This window comes from Notothenia rossii, assembly GCF_949606895.1.
Source record: "Notothenia rossii genome assembly, chromosome: 2".
Classification (NCBI taxonomy): domain Eukaryota; kingdom Metazoa; phylum Chordata; class Actinopteri; order Perciformes; family Nototheniidae; genus Notothenia; species Notothenia rossii.
This window is the reverse complement of record NC_136904.1, coordinates 71754721-71776736: the sequence shown is the minus strand read 5'-3', so window position 1 is coordinate 71776736 and position 22016 is coordinate 71754721. Positions and strand designations below refer to the sequence as shown.

The following is a 22016-nucleotide window of genomic DNA, read 5'->3' as shown; positions in this document are numbered from 1 at the left end:
GCTCATTTTCAGACAGGTTTTATATATATGGATCAGGACAAAAAGTGAGAGAATCTTTTTTCCTGAAACCTTCAGAATCTCTTTACACAGAGGGGACACCGGGCCTGTCACGATAATTAATTGTGTTGGACGATAAATTTTTCTGGAAATTATTGCGATAAACGATAATATTGTCGGCACCGTTTTAAGACCATTTTAGACATAATGATAATATATAATAATAATTCAAGTACATCCTTTCAAACATAACTTTATATTGAACATTCAACATTGCAAATGAAATGTGAAATAATATTAAAATATATAAATTATATATAATAAATAAAACCAATTAATTAAATTATAATAAATAAATTAAATCACACACAACCAAAACAATAAATTAAATAGAGTCAGGCTGGAAAACAGAGCTCTCTCTCTCATATATACATATATATATATAAATAAATAAATAAATATGAGCACACATTATCTCACAAGCAAAAAAAACCTCCTTAAAACAACAGTCAAGTGTAAAGTCCACTGTCAAAGACCCAGATGCCTCAACAGGCCATATCCAAATCTGTTTTTCTAAGTTTTCGAGCAAGGAACACCAACATGTTTGCATTGTCGGGCGGGGGCTCTCCATCTCCAGCTGCCTTGTTTGCTCCCAGCTGGGAAAACGGAATGGGGTGGTTGTGTTTTTTAGGTGGTTTAAAATATGTGGTATTGCCTGCTTTTGTCGCTACCTTTTTTAAACCAATGCGAAACACCGCCCGGCTCATTCAAGTCCGTAGGTTCACCTCGTTGATTTGGTTTGAATCCAAAATAATGCCACACCGGAGAATCGAGATGTGTAGTTAGGTTTTGTAACCAATTCCATTTCACTTTAAATTCCCCGCGAGTAAGTCACACGTTGTCTCCCGCTTGTCGCTATATTATTAATTTGGCTGCTACGCTGCTGCACGTGCACGCAGAGTGTCCTGACCTGGCTGTGTGTCAGCCCCGCCCCTCACAGCGCGCCTGGCAGCCACAGCGCTCCAGGCTAAAATGCTGGTCACATCTTTATGTAAACGGCAATTTATCGAGCTCAGAAAAGTTATCGAGTCCATTTTTATTTATCGTACGATAAGTCAATTTATCGATTATCGCAACAGGCCAAGACACATGTTGATGTATAAAATACATTAACAAGTGGATTTTGCATAATACGTGACCTGTAAAGAACAGAATGATTAGAATAGTCAGATTTTGGTCATTGCACACCAACCACGGATGCTATTTTCAACAACTTAAGCTTTTCTTAACAACAGTCTTTTACCAGGCAGTGGATTTCCAGCGGTGTTGACCTGTACAAAGAGAGGCTTGCTCTCCAGGCTGTCCTCCACAGAGTAGATGCTGATGTTGTACAGCTTCCCAGGTAGGAGGTCACTCAGTGTCACAGATGTTGCCGTGTCAGGGAGAGTCACCTCCGATCTTTCACCTTCTAGTGAAGGCGTGTAGACCACACGATAGCCTGCGTGGAGGAATACATATTACATATCATTTTGAATATGGGATGGTCACAGATGGGTTTGAACTAGCAACAAATGGGTTAACATGTGTGCTGTTACATGTGTCGTAGCATACCAGTGATTGGAGCCACTGGTTTTTCCCAGCTGACCTTGATGGAAGTTTCTCCCACCGTACCCACTTCATAATCAGCAGGAGCATCAGGGGCTGTGAAACAATTAAAATTTGAGAAGGAAAATTACAACCACATATTTTTTACTTTATCTTTAAAGGATCACTTGATTTATAATCCTTGCCACATGTTCATTAGGCTGCTTTTGGGTTTGGGATTGGAAACAACACATTAAAGTTGAGCAACTGTATTTTTTTGTGAGAATTGGAAAATAAAGAAACATGAAAGTGTGTTGTGTATCTGCTGACCTGTGGTTTTTGTTGTAGAGAGAAATAGATTGTCCTCACCTTTATCTGTAACCTCAAAGTCGTTCCCAGTGTACTTCATACCAGGCCGTTCTGGAAGAAAAAATACAATTTTAGACCAGGACTTTTAGGCAGTGCTACAATATTTTATCAGAATGATGGTTTCAAATTTTCTGCTTATACCAACGATTGCGCTAACTGTGATTTTGATATTGCACTAGTCCATATTATGATTTTGGGGGAAAAAAATGTCGTTGCTCAGCCCAAGAAAACAGGGCTTTATATTTGTGTTTATACGCATCAGACACTTACTGGTGGTAAACACAGCACTCTCTCCTCTACTCAGCGTGTTCTCCTGCTCTGAATGTAGCGTAGCAGTGTACTGGGTAGCAGGCCTCAGGCTCAGGAGGGTGTACTGAGAAAGGCGGGCTGGCAGGCGCAGCTTCTTGGGGTTGGAGCCCTCGACAGTCAGGAAGAGACGGTAGCCGGTGATTTTACCATGAGGGGCGGACCACATCATCACAGCACTGTCCTCAGTCACCTCGGTGAAACGGATATACCTCGGAGCGTCAGGCTCTAAAAAGAAACATCAATAAACCTGTTAGAGGATGTGATGCGTTTGACTTGCACTTCAGGGATTCTGAACACACAGTAGCTGTGTCCCAATTCAGAGGACCCAGCCTCGCAGTCCGCGGAGGACCCAGCTTGGGTCCTCCGCGGACTGCGAAATGAGACGGTCTACGGAGCATGTCCTTGTACGTCACCGGCAGTTACCCCTACATTTTGCCGCCCTCGTCACCTAGCAACCAGCTGCAGTCACAAGTGCCGGTAATCATTTCTGACACTAGGCAAAATATTTTCAAACTGTTTTCAAACTGTTTTCAAACTGTTTTCAAAACTGTTTTCAAAATTGTTTTCAAAATTGTTCAATATGGAGTCAGATCTAGCTGTACTTATTTTGGTGTTATGTTTAAATTATTTTCCCGAGGTCGCAACAGGCCCCCGTGAAGAGGGCTTCATTCTCCCCGCGCATCTGGATAAATTGCGCAGTCTGCTCCTTGCTCCCTATCAAAACAAAATTGTTGCAGTAAGATTTGTATAACAAAAGCAGTTAAATAAATAAATTAGCTCTATAATGAATCCCAACAATATGAAAACCAAACAGGGTTTAGAAATATTTTCTCTTCATATTATTTTATGTATGTAATATAAAGAAGACATCTCCAATTGCCCGTATATTTAAATACACAAATTAAATAGGTTTACTTTTCTTTCATGTCGTTTACTATTTGGATGAGTACATTTAAAAACGAATCCAGCTGAAACCGTTGAAGCCGTTGATGGGACGTTACAAGCCATATATATTTTTTAAAACTCATTCGTCACCGTCACCCGTTGCATCCTGGGATATGGTAGACCGCGGAGTGTACATCAGATGTATCCTCTAAATCTGGGGAAAAAGGCTGCATTTGCGGGCCGCATTCGGAGGAGTCTTGTCTTTTTTTTTTATTGGGACAGCCTTCGTTTGGCGGAAGTGACGTATGCGGTCTCCGAATGCATCCTCAGGAGGATGCGGCCGCTGAATTGGGACACAGCTAGTGTGTGTTATATTATTTGATCACTTCACTTGAGCAAGTCAAACATGTATTAAGATAGGGCGATGCAGGGTGGGGGGGCACATGATCAAATTATGATATTTAAAGGTCCCGTATTATACGGTTTTTCATCAATATATTATAGGTCTCAGATATATACAAAACATGTCTCTGAAGTGTTTGGCCCCAAATACCAAACAGATCATTGTAGCATCCCATAATCCTCTCTGTTTCAGCCCTGTTTCAAAAGTGCTGATTCTCTGTCTGTTACTTTAGATGAAAATAAGGAGCCACTCCCCACGCCCCTCTGAGATATGGTGCTCGAGGAGGAGATTCAGGTGATAAGAGGGGGGGGGGGGTTACCTTGGTTGGTTATTGGCTAATGGTTACACAAGCCAAAAAAATCGTTATGACATCATAAAGTGGCCAAAATCTGATCAGCTCATTTTCAGACAGGTTTTTATATAAATGGATCAGGACAAAAAGAGAGAGAATCTTTTTTCCTGAAACCTTCAGAATCTCTTTACACAGAGGGGACACATGTTGATGTATAAAAGACATGAGAAAGTGGATTTTGCATAATACGTGACCTTTAAAGAACAGAATCATTAGAAAAGTCAGATTTTGGTCATTGCACACCAACCACGGATGCTATTTTCAACAACTTAAGCTTTTCCTAACAACAATCTTTTACCAGGCAGTGGATTTCCAGCGGTGTTGACCTGTACAAAGAGAGGCTTGCTCTCCAGGCTGTCCTCCAGAGAGTAGATACTGATGTTGTACAGCTTCCCAGGTAGGAGGTCACTCAGTGTCACAGATGTTGCCGTGTCAGGGAGAGTCACCTCCGATCTTTCACCTTCTAGTGAAGGCGTGTAGACCACACGATAGCCTGCGCGGAGGAAGACATATTACATATCATTTTGAATATGGGATGGTCACAGATGGGTTTGAACTAGCAACAAATGGGTTAACATGTTGGCTGTTACATGTGTCGTAGCATACCAGTGATTGGAGCCACTGGTTTTTCCCAGCTGATCATGATGGAAGTTTCTCCCACCGTACCCACTTCATAATCAGCAGGAGCATCAGGGGCTGTGAAACCATTTAAATGTGAGAAGGAAAATTACAACCACATATTTTTTACTTTATCTTTAAAGGATCACTTGATTTATAATCCTTGCCACATGTTCATTAGGCTGCTTTTGGGTTTGGGATTGGAAACAACACATTAAAGTTGAGCAACTGTATTTTTTTGTGAGAATTGGAAAATAAAGAAACATGAAAGTGTGTTGTGTATCTGCTGACCTGTGGTTTGTGTTGAAGAGAGAAATAGATTGTTCTCACCTTTATCTGTAACCTCAAAGTCGTTCCCAGTGTACTTCGTACCAGGCCGTTCTGGAAGAAAAAATACATGTTTAGGCAGTGCTACCATATTTTATTAGAATGATGGTTTAAATATATTCTGCCTATACCAATGATTGCGCTAACTGTGATTTTGATATTGCACTAGTCTATATTATGATTTTGGGAAAAACAAATGTTGCTTAGCCCAAGAAAACATTGCTTTATATTTGTGTTTATACGCATCAGACACTTACTGGTGGTAAACACAGCGCTCTCCCCTCTACTCAGCGTGTTCTCCTGCTCTGAATGTAGCGTAGCAGTGTACTGGGTAGCAGGTCTCAGGCTCAGGAGGGTATACTGAGAGAGGCGGGCGGGCAGGCGCAGCTTCTTGGGGTTGGAGCCCTCCACAGTGAGGAAGAGACGGTAGCCGGTGATTTTCCCATGAGGGGCGGACCACATCATCACAGCACTGTCCTCAGTCACCTCGGTGAAACGGATATATCTCGGAGCGTCAGGCTCTAAAAAGAAACATCAATAAACCTGTTAGAGGATGTGATGCGTTTGACTTGCACTTCAGGGATTCTGAACACACAGTAAATGTTACATTATTATTTGATCACTTCACTTGAGCAAGTCAAACATGTATTAAGATAGGGCGATGCAGGGTGGGGGGGCACATGATCAAATTATGATATTTAAAGGTCCCCTATTATACGGTTTTTCATCAATATATTATAGGTCTCAGATATATACAAAACATGTCTCTGAAGTGTTTGGCCCCAAATACCAAACAGATCATTGTAGCATCCCATAATCCCCTCTGTTTCAGCCCTGTTTCAATAGTGCTGATTCTCTGTCTGTTACTTTAGATGAAAATAAGGAGCCCCTCCCCACGCCCCTCTGAGAGATATTTGGTTAAAAAACACACAATGGTGCTTGAGGAGGAGATTCAGGTGATAAGATGGGGGCGGGGGGGTTACCTTGGTTGGTGATTGGCTAATGGTTACACAAGCCAAAAAATCGTTATGACATCATAAAGTGGCCAAAATCTGATCAGCTCATTTTCAGACAGGTTTTTATATAAATGGATCAGGACAAAAAGTGAGAGAATCTTTTTTCCTGAAACATTCAGAATCTCTTTCCACAGAGGGGACACATGTTGATGTATAAAATACATTAACAAGTGGATTTTGCATAATACGTGACCTTTAAAGAACAGAATCATTAGAATAGTCAGATTTTGGTCATTGCACACCAACCACGGATGCTATTTTCAACAACTTAAGCTTTTCCTAACAACAGTCTTTTACCAGGCAGTGGATTTCCAGCGGTGTTGACCTGTACAAAGAGAGGCTTGCTCTCCAGGCTGTCCTCCACAGAGTAGATACTGATGTTGTACAGCTTCCCAGGTAGGAGGTCACTCAATGTCACAGATGTTGCCGTGTCAGGGAGAGTCACCTCCGATCTTTCACCTTCTAGTGAAGGCGTGTAGACCACACGATAGCCTGCGCGGAGGAAGACATATTACATATCATTTTGAATATGGGATGGTCACAGATGGGTTTGAACTAGCAACAAATGGGAAAACATGTTGGCTGTTACATGTGTCGTAGCATACCAGTGATTGGAGCCACTGGTTTTTCCCAGCTGATCATGATGGAAGTTTCTTCCACCGTACCCACTTCATAATCAGCAGGAGCATCAGGGGCTGTGAAACAATTTAAATGTGAGAAGGAAAATTACAACCACATCATTTTTACTTTATCTTTAAAGGATCACTTGATTTATAATCCTTGCCACATGTTCATTAGGCTGCTTTCGGGTTTGGGATTGGAAACAACACATTAAAGTTGAGCAACTGTATTTTTTTGTGAGAATTGGAAAATAAAGAAACATGAAAGTGTGTTGTGTATCTGCTGACCTGTGGTTTGTGTTGTAGAGAGAAAAAGATTGTCCTCACCTTTATCTGTAACCTCAAAGTCGTTCCCAGTGTACTTCGTACCAGGCCGTTCTGGAAGAAAAAATACATGTTTAAGCAGTGCTACCATATTTGATCAGAATGATGGTTTCAAATATTCTGCCTATACCAACGATTGCGCTAACTGTGATTTTGATATTGCACTAGTCTATATTATGATTTTGGGGGGAAAAATGTCGTTGCTCAGCCCAAGAAAACAGGGCTTTATATTTGTGTTTATACGCATCAGACACTTACTGGTGGTAAACACAGCGCTCTCCCCTCTACTCAGCGTGTTCTCCTGCTCTGAATGTAGCGTAGCAGTGTACTGGGTAGCAGGCCTCAGGCCAAGGAGGGTGTACTGAGAGAGGCGAGCGGGCAGGCGCAGCTGCTTGGGGTTGGAGCCCTCCACAGTCAGGAAGAGACGGTAGCCGGATATTTTACCATGAGGGGCGGACCACATCATCACAGCACTGTCCTCAGTCACCTCGGTGAAACGGATATATCTCGGAGCGTCAGGCTCTAAAAAGAAACATCAATAAACCCTGTTAGAGGATGTGATGCGTTTGACTTGCACTTCAGGGATTCGGAACACACAGTATGTGTTATATTATTTGATCACTTCACTTGAGCAAGTCAAACATGTATTAAGATAGGGCGATGCAGGGCGGGGGCACATGATCAAATTATGATATTTTAAGGTCCCCGATTATACTGTTTTTCATCAATATATTATAGGTGTCATATATATACAAAACATGTCTCTGAAGTGTTTGGCTCCAAATACCAAACAGATCATTGCAGCATCCCATAATCCCCTCTGTTTCAGCCCTGTTTCAAAAGTGCTGATTCTCTGTCTGTTACTTTAGATGAAAATAAGGAGCCACTCCCCACGCCCCTCTGAGAGGTATTTGGTTAAAAAACACACAATGGAGCTCTAGGAGTTGATTCAGGTGATAAGGTGGTGGGGGGGGGGGGGGGGGGATTACCTTGGTTGGTGATTGGCTAATGGTTACACAAGCCAAAAAATCGTTATGACATCATAAAGTGGCCAAAATCTGATCAGCTCATTTTCATACAGTATTTTATATAAATGGATCAGGACAAAAAGTGAGTGAATATTTATTCCTAAAACATTCAGAATCTCTTTACACAGAGGGGACACATGTTGATGTATAAAATACATGAAAAATTGGATTTTGCATAATAGGTGACCTGTAAAGAACAGAATCATTAGAATAGGCAGATTTTGGTCATTGCACACCAACCACAGATGCTATTTTCAACAACTTAGGCTTTTCTCAACAAAAGTCTTTTACCAGGCAGTGGATTTCCAGCGGTGTTGACCTGTACAAAGAGAGGCTTGCTCTCCAGGCTGTCCTCCACAGAGTAGATACTGATGTTGTACAGCTTCCCAGGTAGGAGGTCACTCAGTGTCACAGATGTTGCCGTGTCAGGGAGAGTCACCTCCGATCTTTCACCTTCTAGTGAAGGCGTGTAGACCACACGATAGCCTGCGTGGAGGAAGACATATTACATATCATTTTGAATATGGGATGGTCACAGATGGGTTTGAACTAGCAACAAATGGGAAAACATGTCGGCTGTTACATGTGTCGTAGCATACCAGTGATTGGAGCCACTGGTTTTTCCCAGCTGATCATGATGGAAGTTTCTTCCACCGTACCCACTTCATAATCAACAGGAGCATCAGGGGCTGTGAAACAATTTAAATGTGAGAAGGAAAATTACAACCACATATTTTTTACTTGTTTTTTAAAGGATCACTTGATTTATAATCCTTGCCACATGTTCATTAGGCTGCTTTCGGGTTTGGGATTGGAAACAACACATTAAAGTTGAGCAACTGTTTTTTCTGTGAGAATTGGAAAATAAAGAAACATGAAAGTGTGTTGTGTATCTGCTGACCTGTGGTTTTTGTTGTAGAGAGAAATAGATTGTCCTCACCTTTATCTGTAACCTCAAAGACGTTGCCAGTGTACTTCGTACCAGGCCGTTCTAATGAAAAAATATATATTTTAGGCAGTGCTACCATATTTTATTAGAATGATGGTTTCAAATATATTCTGCCTATACCAATGATTGCGCTCAATGCAATTTTGATATTGCACTAGTCCATATTATGATTTGGGGGGAAATATTTTTTGTTGCGCAGCCCTTGAAAACAGTGCTTTATATTTGTGTTTATACGCATCGGACACTTACTGGTGGTAAACACAGCGCTCTCTCCTCTACTCAGCGTGTTCTCCTGCTCTGAATGTAACGTAGCAGTGTACTGGGTAGCAGGCCTCAGGCTCAGGAGGGTGTACTGAGAGAGGCGAGCGGGCAGGCGCAGCTGCTTGGGGTTGGAGCCCTCCACAGTCAGGAAGAGACGGTAGCCGGTGATTTTCCCATGAGGGGCGGACCACATCATCACAGCACTGTCCTCAGTCACCTCGGTGAAACGGATATATCTCGGAGCGTCAGGCTCTAAAAAGAAACATCAATAACCCTGTTAGAGGATGTGATGCGTTTGACTTGCACTTCAGGGATTCTGAACACACAGTAAATGTTACATTATTTGATCACTTCACTTGAGCAAGTCAAACATGTATTAAGATAGGGCGATGCAGGGTGGGGGGGCACATGATCAAATTATGATATTTAAAGTTCCCTATTATACTGTTTTTCATCAATATATTATAGGTCTCAGATATAGACAAAACATGTCTCTGAAGTGTTTGGCTCCAAATACCAAACAGATCATTGTAGCATCCCATAATCCCCTCTGTTTAAGCCCTGTTTCAAAAGTGCTGATTCTCTGTCTGTTACTTTAGATGAAAATAAGGAGCCACTCCCCACGCCCCTCTGAGAGATATTTGGTTAAAAAACACACAATGGTGCTCGAGGAGGAGATTCAGGTGATAAGATGGGGGGGGGGGGGTTACCTTGGTTGGTTATTGGCTAATGGTTACACAAGCCAAAAAATCGTTATGACATCATAAAGTGGCCAAAATCTGATCAGCTCATTTTCAGACAGGTTTTTATATAAATGGATCAGGACAAAAAGTGAGCGAATATTTTTTCCTGAAACCTTCAGAATCTCTTTACACAGAGGGGACACATGTTGATGTATAAAAGACATGAGAAAGTGGATTTTGCATAATACGTGACCTTTAAAGAACAGAATCATTAGAATAGGCAGATTTTGGTCATTGCACGCCAACCACGGATGCTATTTTCAACAACTTAAGCTTTTCTTAACAAAAGTATTTTACCAGGCAGTGGATTTCCAGCGGTGTTGACCTGTACAAAGAGAGGCTTGCTCTCCAGGCTGTCCTCCACAGAGTAGATACTGATGTTGTACAGCTTCCCAGGTAGGAGGTCACTCAGTGTCACAGATGTTGCAGTGTCAGGGAGAGTCACCTCCGATCTTTCACCTTCTAGTGAAGGCGTGTAGACCACACGATAGCCTGCGCGGAGGAAGAAATATTACATATCATTTTGAATATGGGATGGTCACAGATGGGTTTGAACTAGCAACAAATGGGGAAACATGTCGGCTGTTATATGTGTCGTAACATACCAGTGATTGGAGCCACTGGTTTTTCCCAGCTGATCATGATGGAAGTTTCTCCCACCGTACCCACTTCATAATCAGCAGGAGCATCAGGGGCTGTGAAACAATTTAAATGTGAGAAGGCAGCTTTCGGGTTTGGGATTGGAAACAACACATTAAAGTTGAGCAACTGTATTTTATTGTGAGACTTAGAAAATAAAGAAACATGAAAGTGTGTTGTTTATCTGCTGACCTGTGTTTTGTGTTTGTAGAGAAAAATAGATTGTCCTCACCTTTATCTGTAACCTCAAAGACGTTCCCAGTGTACTTCGTACCAGGCAGTTCTGGAAGAAAAAATACATTTTAGGCAGTGCTACAATATTTTATTAGAATGATGGTTTCAAATATTCTGCCTATACCAATGATTGGGCTAAATGTGATTTTGATATTGCACTAGTCCACATTTTGAATTTGTTGTTGCGCGGCCCTAGAAAACAGTGCTTTATATTTGTGTTTATACGCATCCGAGACTTACTGGTGGTAAACACAGCGCTCTCTCCTCTACTCAGCGTGTTCTCCTGCTCTGAATGTAATGTAGCAGTGTACTGGGTAGCAGGCCTCAGGTTCAGGAGGGTGTACTGAGAGAGGCGGGCGGGCAGGCGCAGCTGCTTGGGGTTGGAGCCCTCTACAGTGAGGAAGAGGCGGTAGCCGGAGATTTTACCATGAGGGGCGGACCACATCATCACAGCACTGTCCTCAGTCACATCGGTGAAACGGATATATCTCGGAGCGTCAGGCTCTAAAAAGAAACATCAATAAACACTGTCAGATGTGGACAGCTTGATTTTGTGTTAAGAAGGAAGGACTTTACAAGACGTTTCACAGGTTTAGCTCCTTGAAGAAAAGAAAAAGGAAGAAAAAAAAAAGTACGGAAGCCCTCAGAGGCAAATATTAGTGATGGAAGAAACAGTTTTTCCGTGACCATTTTTATACAGGTACAGTGGAAAAGAAAGGACATAGTTCACCAGGAAGAAAAAATGTATCATACATGTCCCACTTACAAAATTGGGTAGTGTTGCAATTTAGCCTCTTGTGGCAAAAATGAGTATGACAACAACAAGCTCCATTATCCTGATATAAAACTATAGTCCACATTTTTTTATAGATGAAATAAAAGTGACCTAAAATGATCCTTCATCTTTCTATAATTTGTTTCAAGTTTCACAGATAAACGGTAAAGTTACTTAAAAGGATTGTCCTGGGAAAACCAAATGTCATAAACACAAGACAGAAAACAATGAAAATCAGACTCCATCACCAAATCTCTTTTTTCTGTGTTGCTTCAGGGCTTTTGAACACACATTATATATTACACTACGGAACAGTTCCCAGAGCACTCCATCATTTGTTTCATGCTTTGAAACCTTCCGCAGGGCCACTAGTTTTAATTAATTTCTCTGTAGAAGGAAAATCGACTATCAGTGACGGATGTTTGAGTGCAAGTCATGTCCTTGAAGACCTGAGGGCATCTGTCATACTCACTAGTGGTTTGCTCCCCAATAAGTGGTAGACTCTCCTCTTTGCCTTGAAGGGTGTAGACACTGAAGCGGTGCAGTTTTCCTGGAACTAGGTTAGTAACTTCCATGTAGGCGTGTTGTGTTACAGGAAGAGTTATCAGCATCGAAATCGAATCGTGTTCCTCCTCCACAGGGAGAGCGGTAACCCGGTAATCAGAGATGGAGCCGGTTGGGCCGGTCCAGGTCAGAACTATTTTGTTGTCCGTCACCTCGAAGAACTGCAGGTCTGTAGGAGAAGGAACCTCTGTGGACAGGAAAACCACTTAGAATTAAAAGTCTATTTAGATGAGAGAACGCCTACTACCAAGCAAAAGAGAAGTGGATACCTCTTATCAGCTTAAAATACACAATAAAATACAGAATCATGGGTACTTTTTCATAATATTATCTGCTAAACAAGGTAGGTATGTCAATTTCATTCCATGATATCTTGGTTTTTATCTTTAAAAACACAATTAAAAAAAACTAATCTAACAGGGTGCAGCTGTTCTAAAGGCTTAAAGATGCTTGAGCTTTAAAAGCTTATAAATAATATCAATTATAACAATCATATGTCAATGTTTGAAGATAATAATAAACTCTACAGAAGAGGATATCCTTAACTGTCCAAAGATGGCAGCAGAAATGTTCCATTAGGCATTTTTATTCTATCCAAACTTTACAAACAAGCACACTTTTTCTGCATTACCTCAACTGGCTCAACAGCACATTTGACCTGGCAGACTACAACTATTTTTTTCACATAACTTAGAATAAGAGTCCAACAGCTGTGAACTTGATGACTTCACTTTCCATTGGTATTTTCCAGTTTAAAGAATTGGAAACTTTGACATACATTAGTGACAAGGCCACAGGATGAATTTCAGGTTGATTCTGCAGAGTATAGAGAATAATAGCTCAAACAAGTATACAGATATGGCCGAGCAGGGGGGCGCCAAGGATCAAATGATGATATTTAAAGATCTGAATCGGCAGATTTTGGTCATTGCACAGACTTTGTTCAAGAGACACTACTTTTAACATGCCCCCTGGGAATATTAATCCAAACTCTCCTGGACCATCGCCTTATCGTGGTGTAGAGGTTTGTTTGCCGCTATGAACCTGGGGGTTGTGTTGTTTAAAAGAGCTACGTGGACAACACAACGTTTGGATAATTCTGCCTTCTTGGAGACCCTTGAAAAGAGTTGTGTACTGGGCTCGATACTTCCTTACTAGGAGGCTTTACTGCACATGTGGGCATTGATAGATACACTTCGAGGGGCGTGATTGAGGCTGAATTACACATGTTGAAGCATGAGTGGCCTTTGAAGAAGAATAAAACAACACACACGTGTTCCAAGTTCAACTTTTCATAACAACAGTCTTTTACCAGGCAGTGGATTTCCAGCGGTGTTGACCTGTACAAAGAGAGGCTTGCTCTCCAGGCTGTCCTCCACAGAGTAGATACTGATGTTGTACAGCTTCCCAGGTAGGAGGTCACTCAGTGTCACAGATGTTGCCGTGTCAGGGAGAGTCAGTTCAGTGCTTTCACCTTCTAGTGAAGGCGTGTAGACCACACGATAGCCTGCACGGAGAGAGAGAAAATACGGGTCATCTTGCGTACGTAAATGACACAGATGGGTTTGAACTAGCCACAAATGGGGAAACATGTTGGCTGTTACATGTGTCGTAGCATACCAGTGATTGGAGCCACTGGTTTTTCCCAGCTGATCTTGATGGAAGTTTCTCCCACCGCATCCACTTCATGATCAACAGGAGCATCAGGTGCTGTGGAACATTCAAATGCGAGAAGGAAAATTATAACCACATCTTTTTTTCTTTTTTTTTTTACAGGATCACTTGATTTGTATTTCTTTTTTTGTGAGAATTGGATAAATAAAAAGGAAGAAAGTGTGTTTGTGTGTGTGTGTGTCTACTAACCTGTGGTTTGTGTAGTAGAGAGAATGAGGTTGTCATCTCCGGTTCCTGTAACCTCATAGACGTTAACAGTGTACTTCCTCCCAGGCAGAAGCTCATTAATGTTCACTGAGGTAGCCGTGTGGGGCAGGTCTTGAAGGAAGAAAAAAATAGATTAGTTTACATACATTCACATTTTTTAAAGGAGGTAAATAAAGACATTTTGTTGCCGACAAATTAAGAGTACCGTCTCGTTTAAATGTTTTTTTGTTTGCATGTATTCAAGTTTGTAAAGGGTTCATCTGGTCTTACCTAGCACCAGGGGTTCCCCAGTCGCCCGTCCCTCCTCACTGAGCTCATACTCCACTCTAAAACCAGACACCGTGTCGGAGGCGGAAACCCAGGAGATGACAAAGCTGCTGGAGGTAATTTCAGTCACCGACTCTGAGGTGTCAATCTCAGCCGGAAGCAGGTCGGTCTCGCCTTCTGATGTCGCCACTACACAAAAAAAGATAGAGAGATTGTAATAAAAAGAGGTGGCTACTCGCTGCCTCTGAGAACAGAACGGTCATCATAATTTAGTGCACATTAAGCAGTGATATTGCAAAAGAACTGGCCTGAATGAAAAGAGTAACAAAATGACCTTAGACTGTTAACCACTGTTTAGAAAAATACTAAGTACATAAACATTTATCTTTAACAATATATGAATGTTATTAATGGCTGCTATTTCAACACTTTTTATATATTTAAATATTTTTTGTATAATGTTGATTTTTTGTAACATGGATGGTTACTTATTTGATTTTATTTTATTAACATTTGATTGCATCTTCTTTTACTGTTATTTGTGCCTTTGTATCTGCACTGTCAATTGCTAAAGGACAAATAAATGTACTTATTCGGATCCTGAAAGATCGAATGTGGCAACTTCTCCATTCTGAGATCTGTCGACTCTTTCCACTCACATGATCCATAATTGGTGGTGAAGTCAAAGCGGGTGATTTCTCGGCGTCCAAACCGCAGCACACTGATCAGTTGACCCTCGTAGGTGATGCCCGACTTCAGCCCTGAGATGGTGTAGGAGTTCAGGTGGCCGGGGATCAGCACCTCTCTCCATGGGTTATTAGTGTTTTTCTGAAAACATGATATAGAATGTTAGAAGAACAAGCGATGGGACAGTATTCAAAAGCCAAGCATGCAGAATTAGTGTAGAGTTGAGCAAGAAGAGGCAATCTTTTTTACCGAGAAGCTATATCTATATCTAAAAAAACTCACCACTTTCCATTTGAGGATGTACTGGGTGATGTGGGCAGACTGTGGGGCGTTCCACTGAATAGGGTGGGAGTTGGGTTGGTTGCCAGACTCAGTTATGATCACCTGGACAGGACGGGTACCACCTAAAAGAGATAAAGACAGAGGGGTAAAGCACTCATACAGAACAGAAGTTTATTTTAAATGAAGATATCATACTATGAAATCATGCAGAGATTAAACAGATAAGAAGTGGCACTGTTCAATGTTGTAAATAACAAATATCTTGATTCAATATTTACGTTGGTAAGCAGACACACAATCTTATTTGTGGGGATACTGGCTGTTCTACAATCTGAGAACATAAAAAAACCTGCAGTTTTACATGATATGACTTGAAAGTGAGTATTACTGAGTGTGCTGCAGTATTTTCCAGCACAGAAAACAGAAATAGCTAGGGAAAACTAGCATGCTCCTGTGAGATTCCAGCCCAAAATGTAACAGCTAGAGAGGAGAAGACCTTTACTTCACTTCCTTCCCTCTTTAACGTCCTCTATTAAATCACTTTGTTCATACCTTACATTTTCTCTCTGACAGACTACAGCTCATTTGTAAAAGAGCAGCACAAATAAAAAGTAAATATAGTAGAATATTTTTACAACAAAGATTTGGGATTGTAGCCTTTCTAGGCCATATACAAACCTATATAACACACTACAGGAAAGGGAAAACCAAAAAGAATCATGGGGCCACTTCAATTGATTCTATTAAACAGATGCACAGACCACACAAGTAGAATATAAAAGGTGCTAGGCTGAGAATGCAAAATGACATAAGCAGAGGCTCGTAAGTATCTTTTTCGGAAATGAAAAAAGGGCATCAAGTCACCTTTAATGTAAACAAAAGTCATGTGGCAAGCAGACTACCGACATGAGCTGTGCTGATAGAAACTGGTAGCTACTATAAAGAACTGGGGTTTTCTAACCACTTTTCCATATAGCAGACCTGTAATCAAAGTTTGTGAGCAAGTGGCTCGGTTAACCAGAAGTTGGAGGCAGATATACAGACCTTAAAAACAATCTGGGACCAATTACTGCCTATTACAGACCCACAGAGCCACAGGCCACTGGCGAGGGTAAGGGTTACACAGAATCAGATGTGGGACGCAAATGAAAACGGATGCGCGTGTGTACATGCGGTGGATATACTTCATGTACACACACATAATCTCCCAGCATAACATGCATACATCTGGGTAGCACACATACATTCACAAATACATCCATCCTTACTTTGCACAGAGACATAACATTGATTCTAGATACGGATGGTTTCACCAAAGTAAAGGGGAAGTAATGCTGAGAGTTATCCTAACAATAAGATAAGATTGAAGATAAAACTACACTCCAGACATAGATAACAGCAGACAGTGGAGAAGAAAACAGCTTTTTCTTTACATCTTATCAGTGTAGTGCTAAATCGGAGACCTGTGAAACCCCTTTTTAAAATATCCCTCACTGGGGTTTTCCATTTTTACCTTTTATGGTGTTTTACCCAGTATGTGCCTCTGAGTCTGGATTTGCCTGTTGCTGCCCTTAAATCTTAGCATGCTGTATTTTGTTTGCCCAGACACACTCACGCACACACACTCACACATACTCACACACTCACAGAGCAAGTTCACAGCTGGTTGCCATTACAGCCACTTACGGAGCAATAGTGCCCTACATTTAGTATCTACCATCAACCTGCTCCACACACAGAGCAAACAAGTTCAAGTTCTTTAAAGAAGGCGTTACGAAGTTCTGTTTCCACAAGCATAAATAACAAATATATCATACTGTGCAGTTTTAGGCAGAACTAGGGACATGTAAAAGAAGTAGGAGCGACTCTACATGTGGGTTTATTGGTGGATGCCATACAAGAATGTGAAGAACGTGGTCAGTTGTAATGACAAAGGGGGCTGAACACTAACAAGTAAGATCCAGACCTACCCAGAAGGGAACTTAAATTAAAGACAAAACTGAAAGAAAGATTTGTTTGTTTGAAGTTATTTTTGCAGTAGGACTGTCTAGCCAAGCAGAAATTAGGTCAGTTGCACTACTTTCTTGCACTATTTTAGGTTTTTTTTCTTTAAATGTCTTAGGATTATTGTATATTGCACCGTTGGGAGAGCCTGGGACTTTCGATTCTCACTGCCAACAACTACACTGTAGCTACTGTGCATTTATAATAAAGCCTCTAAATCTTTGCATAATGTTCTGTAATGAAGCATGGCTTTATTTTTTTATTATGTTTGTTTTAACTTCAAGGCATGAGGTTACTTTTTCAGTGATTGCTAAAATCTACAAAGTTCACAACTGTTGTTAAACAGGTTTTCAAAGGTGTGCACGGGGTAGGTGTGTGTGTGTAAAGGGGGGGTTTGTATACACACACGTGCACTCTGCTGCTTTGTACAGCTGTGGCAACAGCACAAGGGATGTACCACATGCTAGCAGGAACAAACGCTCAGAGTGGGGGGTGTATCTGTAAAAAGAGGATATCACACCCCCTCCCATCTCTGGCTGTTTCACATCAAAGTCAAGGGCCTTATTGTAGAGGTGACATAAACAAATATTTTAATTGCAGGAGTTGGAGTGCAAAGTTGGAAAGTTTGCACATTTTACCATCAGAAACACGAAACAAAGTGAGAAATAAGTATCTATTTTACACCTACTGTGAACATATTGACCATTCGTTAACCTGCAAAACCCCAGAATTCAAATAGAAATCCAGCTAGATTTCCTATTTAAGAACTCAAAGCTTTAACTACTTTTGATGAACTCTAAAAAACATCATAAAACATCATAAAATGAAATGGTACCAGACACTGAAATAGGATCAAGTTGTTAACAGTTGGAAAACAAACTCAAGGCATATGAGGGATTTTACATTATTACTATTATTAGTTAAAATAGTATGTGGCCGTATATGTACTTTTATGTTCAAATGTATATGTAAATAATCTTATATTATGTTTGTGCTATTTGAGAAGCATAATGGATAAGATAATCAGTGAGGAATAAAATGTTGCTAATAAAAACTGAAAAATTACAAATCAAGCTAATTCAATGCATTGATTTAAGGCGAGACAAGGCAGGCAAAAACATTGTTTTTCATGCACTGGTCAATTTTGAGATTTTGTGCTATTTTGTAGTAGCACTAGCACATTTCACCAAAATTCACCAAAAGTTAGCATTCTAACCTAACATAAAGTACCGCGACCGCTGTTTGCACCATGTCATCAGAGATATCGTTGGAAAGCTGTGTCTCTCCTGCAAAATCTCATCGGATCCAAATATGGTCATTTCCTTTGTATCAGCAACCAATCGTGAAAGTACAAAGGGGTCTTAAACCAAGAAAACGAAATCTCATTGGCTGGTGTCAATTTCTGACAACGTGATTCGTTCAGATGCGTCACGTGGTGTACTAAAACACTTTCTGGTTAGCTTTCCTCTAGAAATTTAAATCTCAAAATGGCAAAAGAATGGGGAAAAAAACGTTCACAGAGACGACAACAACAATTGTCACTTACACGAAGCAAGGTTATACAAAAAACAAATGACCCCGGACATGAAATACCTTCAAGGAGTGCGTTGAGGCTATCATCCAAATAACAGGAGGGTTTAGCTAGCACCTCACAGCAATCTTTAAAGGTCGTTTTCTCAAAATTAGTTTTTTCTCCTACTCTGAGTTCGAAATGTCCACTTCAGTAGCATGTAGATACACCAAACCTTCCAGTTATATTCCTATCAATATTATGATGGCTTTTACAGAATGGTTTGTTCATATATCATTTATAGCCTGAATTATATAATATTGTATACCTAAAAACATGGCGGAAATGGATATATTAGGGCTGTTGACAGTATTTTCTGATTAATGGAGTGATACAAAGAGATATCCAAAATCCCTTCAGTAAAAGCCTTAGATACTAATATGACTACAAAATGAAACAATAATTGTTAACCTGGCTTTATCCAAAGTTCAGATTTTGGTTCCTGAAATGTGTTAAAATATGTGCCTATTTAATAGAGAGAGATTAGAGATAATGGCTCATTTGCATATTTAAACATGATATTTTAGAAAACTTGTAATACAAAAAACAATTGCCTTATTGTAAGTAATTAACTGGAGAAATGTATAGCTGATATCTTTAAGTTAAAAAAATTACCCTATTCACATGGGGTGTCTCGCCTTTTAAATCGTTTATACCAATCGTGCCATAGAGCAGTTATTGTATGCGACTTTTCTCTTTTACCATTGGCCAATATATATACAATGATATCATTTAAATTTGAATGATAACACAACACTGCCCAGCAAAGCCTTTCACAACCACTTCTCAAAGCTTCCATAGAACATATCTGACTGTTAACAATCGCATATTGTCAGAAGTGAGACAGTATCACAACATTGCGGAGCTCTAATGTATGTTAAACATCTTACCGGGGTAGGACTGCTGGGGCTCGCAGCTGAGCTCTCCGATGCCGTTGCCATAGCAGTAGCACTTGTACAGGACTCCTTGGATGACTTTATCCCAAGACTCTCCGATCTTATAGAAGGCTCTCGTCTCCGGTTCCTGGCACTGATCTGAGGGCAGAGTTGCAAAAGAACAGTTCATTCAACAGTGACCACAGGCAAGAGTTATCACACTAAAGATGCTGCCCTCAAATATCATGCTTCACGTGTGAGGTTCTGCAGTTGTTTTAAATCAATTACATTTTCAACAAGCGGTGCCAATCAAAATGGTGCATATTTATGTGTGGAAGTGAAACAGTAATACATATACATAATTATCAAATGGGGATTGTATTGAGACCATTAAATCAAATTAATTTGATGGTATAAGTGGTGCAGTCTGTTAGGTGTAAACCTGTGAACTCACCGATGGCATCACACTTCCAGCGCCCACGTCCCTGTCCAAAGCAAGTGCAGTTCATGGTGTAGCCCTCCTCGTGTTGTTTGGTGAAGGTTTGGTTCACCTCATAGGTCAAACTATCTACAACACACTGGTCTGTAATAGGCAAACAAACACAGATATGTAAAAGCATGCAATGACAGAGAGGAGCAAAGCAAAATCAGGCTTCTTTACTAGCAACCTCTCTGCTTTTTCACATCTGCTTTTTGACAGGGTGTGTGATGCAGGTGCAAATGAAGCCCTGTAAAATGCAGGTGTGCAGCCTGACTTTTAACCTTTTGGTTGATGAGTGATTATATCACCTGTAACCTTTCACCTCTTCACTCTGAGTATTACAATATTACCCTCTAATTATGACCCCACAGAAACCCTGCCACAGCAGCAACTCAATCACCTAACAGGGTCCGTCCCTCTCTCATACAGCCACACACACTCACCTTTAAGTTGGGAGTAAGCAACACAACTCCATTCTCCTCTGCCATTGCCGACGCATGTACAACGCATCATGTGACCCAGAACTTCGTGCCGTTTGTCCCACTGGTCTCCCACACGGTACATCACCCCTTCATTGGTTGTACACACTTCTTCATGGGCTACAACACACAGGATAAAACCAGTTAAAACAACACATAGTCATTTCTTGTAATCTTTACTCAAGTTTGAACAATTTAGGGCAAAACCTGAGAAAAATCATACACAACTTTGGTTAAAAAATGAATATGCCACACAAAATTGTGCAACAAAAAAAGTTAGTAAACAAAAGCAGTGCATTCCTGCATCGAGATAAATAAATACTAAACACACATTGTGACAAATGATCCCTATCGGAGATCACCGATTATACCCTACAATTACTAAAACACAAGGCTGTAGTGTAGAGGATATAGCCATTACAGAACACCTGTGCCCATAGACAAGATTTTCCAGGATGGAAAGCCAGCAGCAGCTGTCTCGTGTCCTCATGCGTATGAATGGCTCTGTGTGTTCCCCATATGTTGGCCGGTAATTATAAAGAGTGAGTCATTTTTAATCAGGTATGATAGAGATGTTTTGAAGATGGGTGGGACATGCAGAGACCTGCATCTATGCGTTTGCACAAGGGGGGGGGGGGAAGTGCCTCTACTTATTGTTTTGTATAGCCACAAAGCAGCCCTGATGTAATACAGCAGCAGAGCTTGTTTTGTTTTCAAAAAGTAGCATATATGGTCGAAACACAAGTCAATTCCATACTAAATGTCATTGCTTGAACATGTTGTAGAGCCAGAGGTGCAGACTAAGCTGATATGGATGCATCTGAGTACATATCTGTTTGTCTCCATATAGGGAAGGGAAGCAGCATTGGAGATAAAGAGCGGATATGCTGTCTTGGAGTGCAGCCAAAACTGAGGTGTTTGATGATATGGCGCTTCATATATTTTCAAATATATTTGGCATCAACTGAACCCTGTGTTAACACTCTACAGTCAAGCTACATTTATGTCTTTAGAACCAGTCAATACTTTTATAGGAAATACACCAGTGGTTTTATGAAAGAGACCATTTTAAACTTAAATGGCTGTTTGGATATTGCAGCCAACAGCACTGGGAGCTACAACCCTTTTCTTCCAGGAAAAAAGTATTCAGAAATAGCAAACTATGTTATGGGACTCCAACTGAGATGCTGTGGGGAAAAACACTTTTTCCAAAAGAATGAGTGTGATGCAAAACTGTTAAATAAGTAATTATGTTATATTGTTGCAGAGGTAGTGGATCTAACAATGTAAATGCTGCAGTTGGTGTAGGAGAGGTGGGGACCACATTAGCCTATCCAGCATCTTCCCGTAGGACTGCCACAGGTGGGTCAGGGGGCTATTATTTTCCTTTAACCACAGCCATTAACATCTCAAGTACCGTGTTTGTTTTGACAATCCCTGTGAAGTCATTAATGTCAATATCAAAGACCCCCTGCTGCTTTGATTGCTGAGGT

At 40.8% G+C, this 22016-nt stretch overlaps 1 protein-coding gene across 3 annotated transcripts in view; it reads right to left on the bottom strand.

The window, feature by feature from the left end:
- The window catches only part of LOC307028431 (fibronectin-like), a 54694-nt gene that overhangs the window by 24647 nt on the left and 8031 nt on the right, over nt 1-22016 (bottom strand). For all 3 annotated transcript variants that reach the window (XM_079663439.1, XM_079663440.1, XM_079663441.1), the window contains exons 10-39: nt 20488-20643; nt 20018-20146; nt 19579-19722; nt 15115-15236; nt 14805-14973; nt 14149-14334; nt 13861-13989; nt 13618-13707; nt 13310-13504; nt 11906-12184; nt 10899-11162; nt 10657-10707; nt 10391-10480; nt 10083-10277; nt 9031-9294; nt 8773-8823; nt 8432-8521; nt 8124-8318; nt 7063-7326; nt 6808-6858; nt 6466-6555; nt 6158-6352; nt 5102-5365; nt 4848-4898; nt 4506-4595; nt 4198-4392; nt 2221-2484; nt 1951-2001; nt 1609-1698; nt 1301-1495 (exon numbers count right to left, since the gene is read on the bottom strand). In XM_079663439.1, coding sequence (XP_079519565.1) covers nt 1301-1495; nt 1609-1698; nt 1951-2001; nt 2221-2484; nt 4198-4392; nt 4506-4595; nt 4848-4898; nt 5102-5365; nt 6158-6352; nt 6466-6555; nt 6808-6858; nt 7063-7326; nt 8124-8318; nt 8432-8521; nt 8773-8823; nt 9031-9294; nt 10083-10277; nt 10391-10480; nt 10657-10707; nt 10899-11162; nt 11906-12184; nt 13310-13504; nt 13618-13707; nt 13861-13989; nt 14149-14334; nt 14805-14973; nt 15115-15236; nt 19579-19722; nt 20018-20146; nt 20488-20643 — 4599 coding nt within the window. The remainder of the gene's footprint in view (nt 1-1300; nt 1496-1608; nt 1699-1950; nt 2002-2220; nt 2485-4197; nt 4393-4505; nt 4596-4847; nt 4899-5101; nt 5366-6157; nt 6353-6465; nt 6556-6807; nt 6859-7062; nt 7327-8123; nt 8319-8431; nt 8522-8772; nt 8824-9030; nt 9295-10082; nt 10278-10390; nt 10481-10656; nt 10708-10898; nt 11163-11905; nt 12185-13309; nt 13505-13617; nt 13708-13860; nt 13990-14148; nt 14335-14804; nt 14974-15114; nt 15237-19578; nt 19723-20017; nt 20147-20487; nt 20644-22016) is intronic.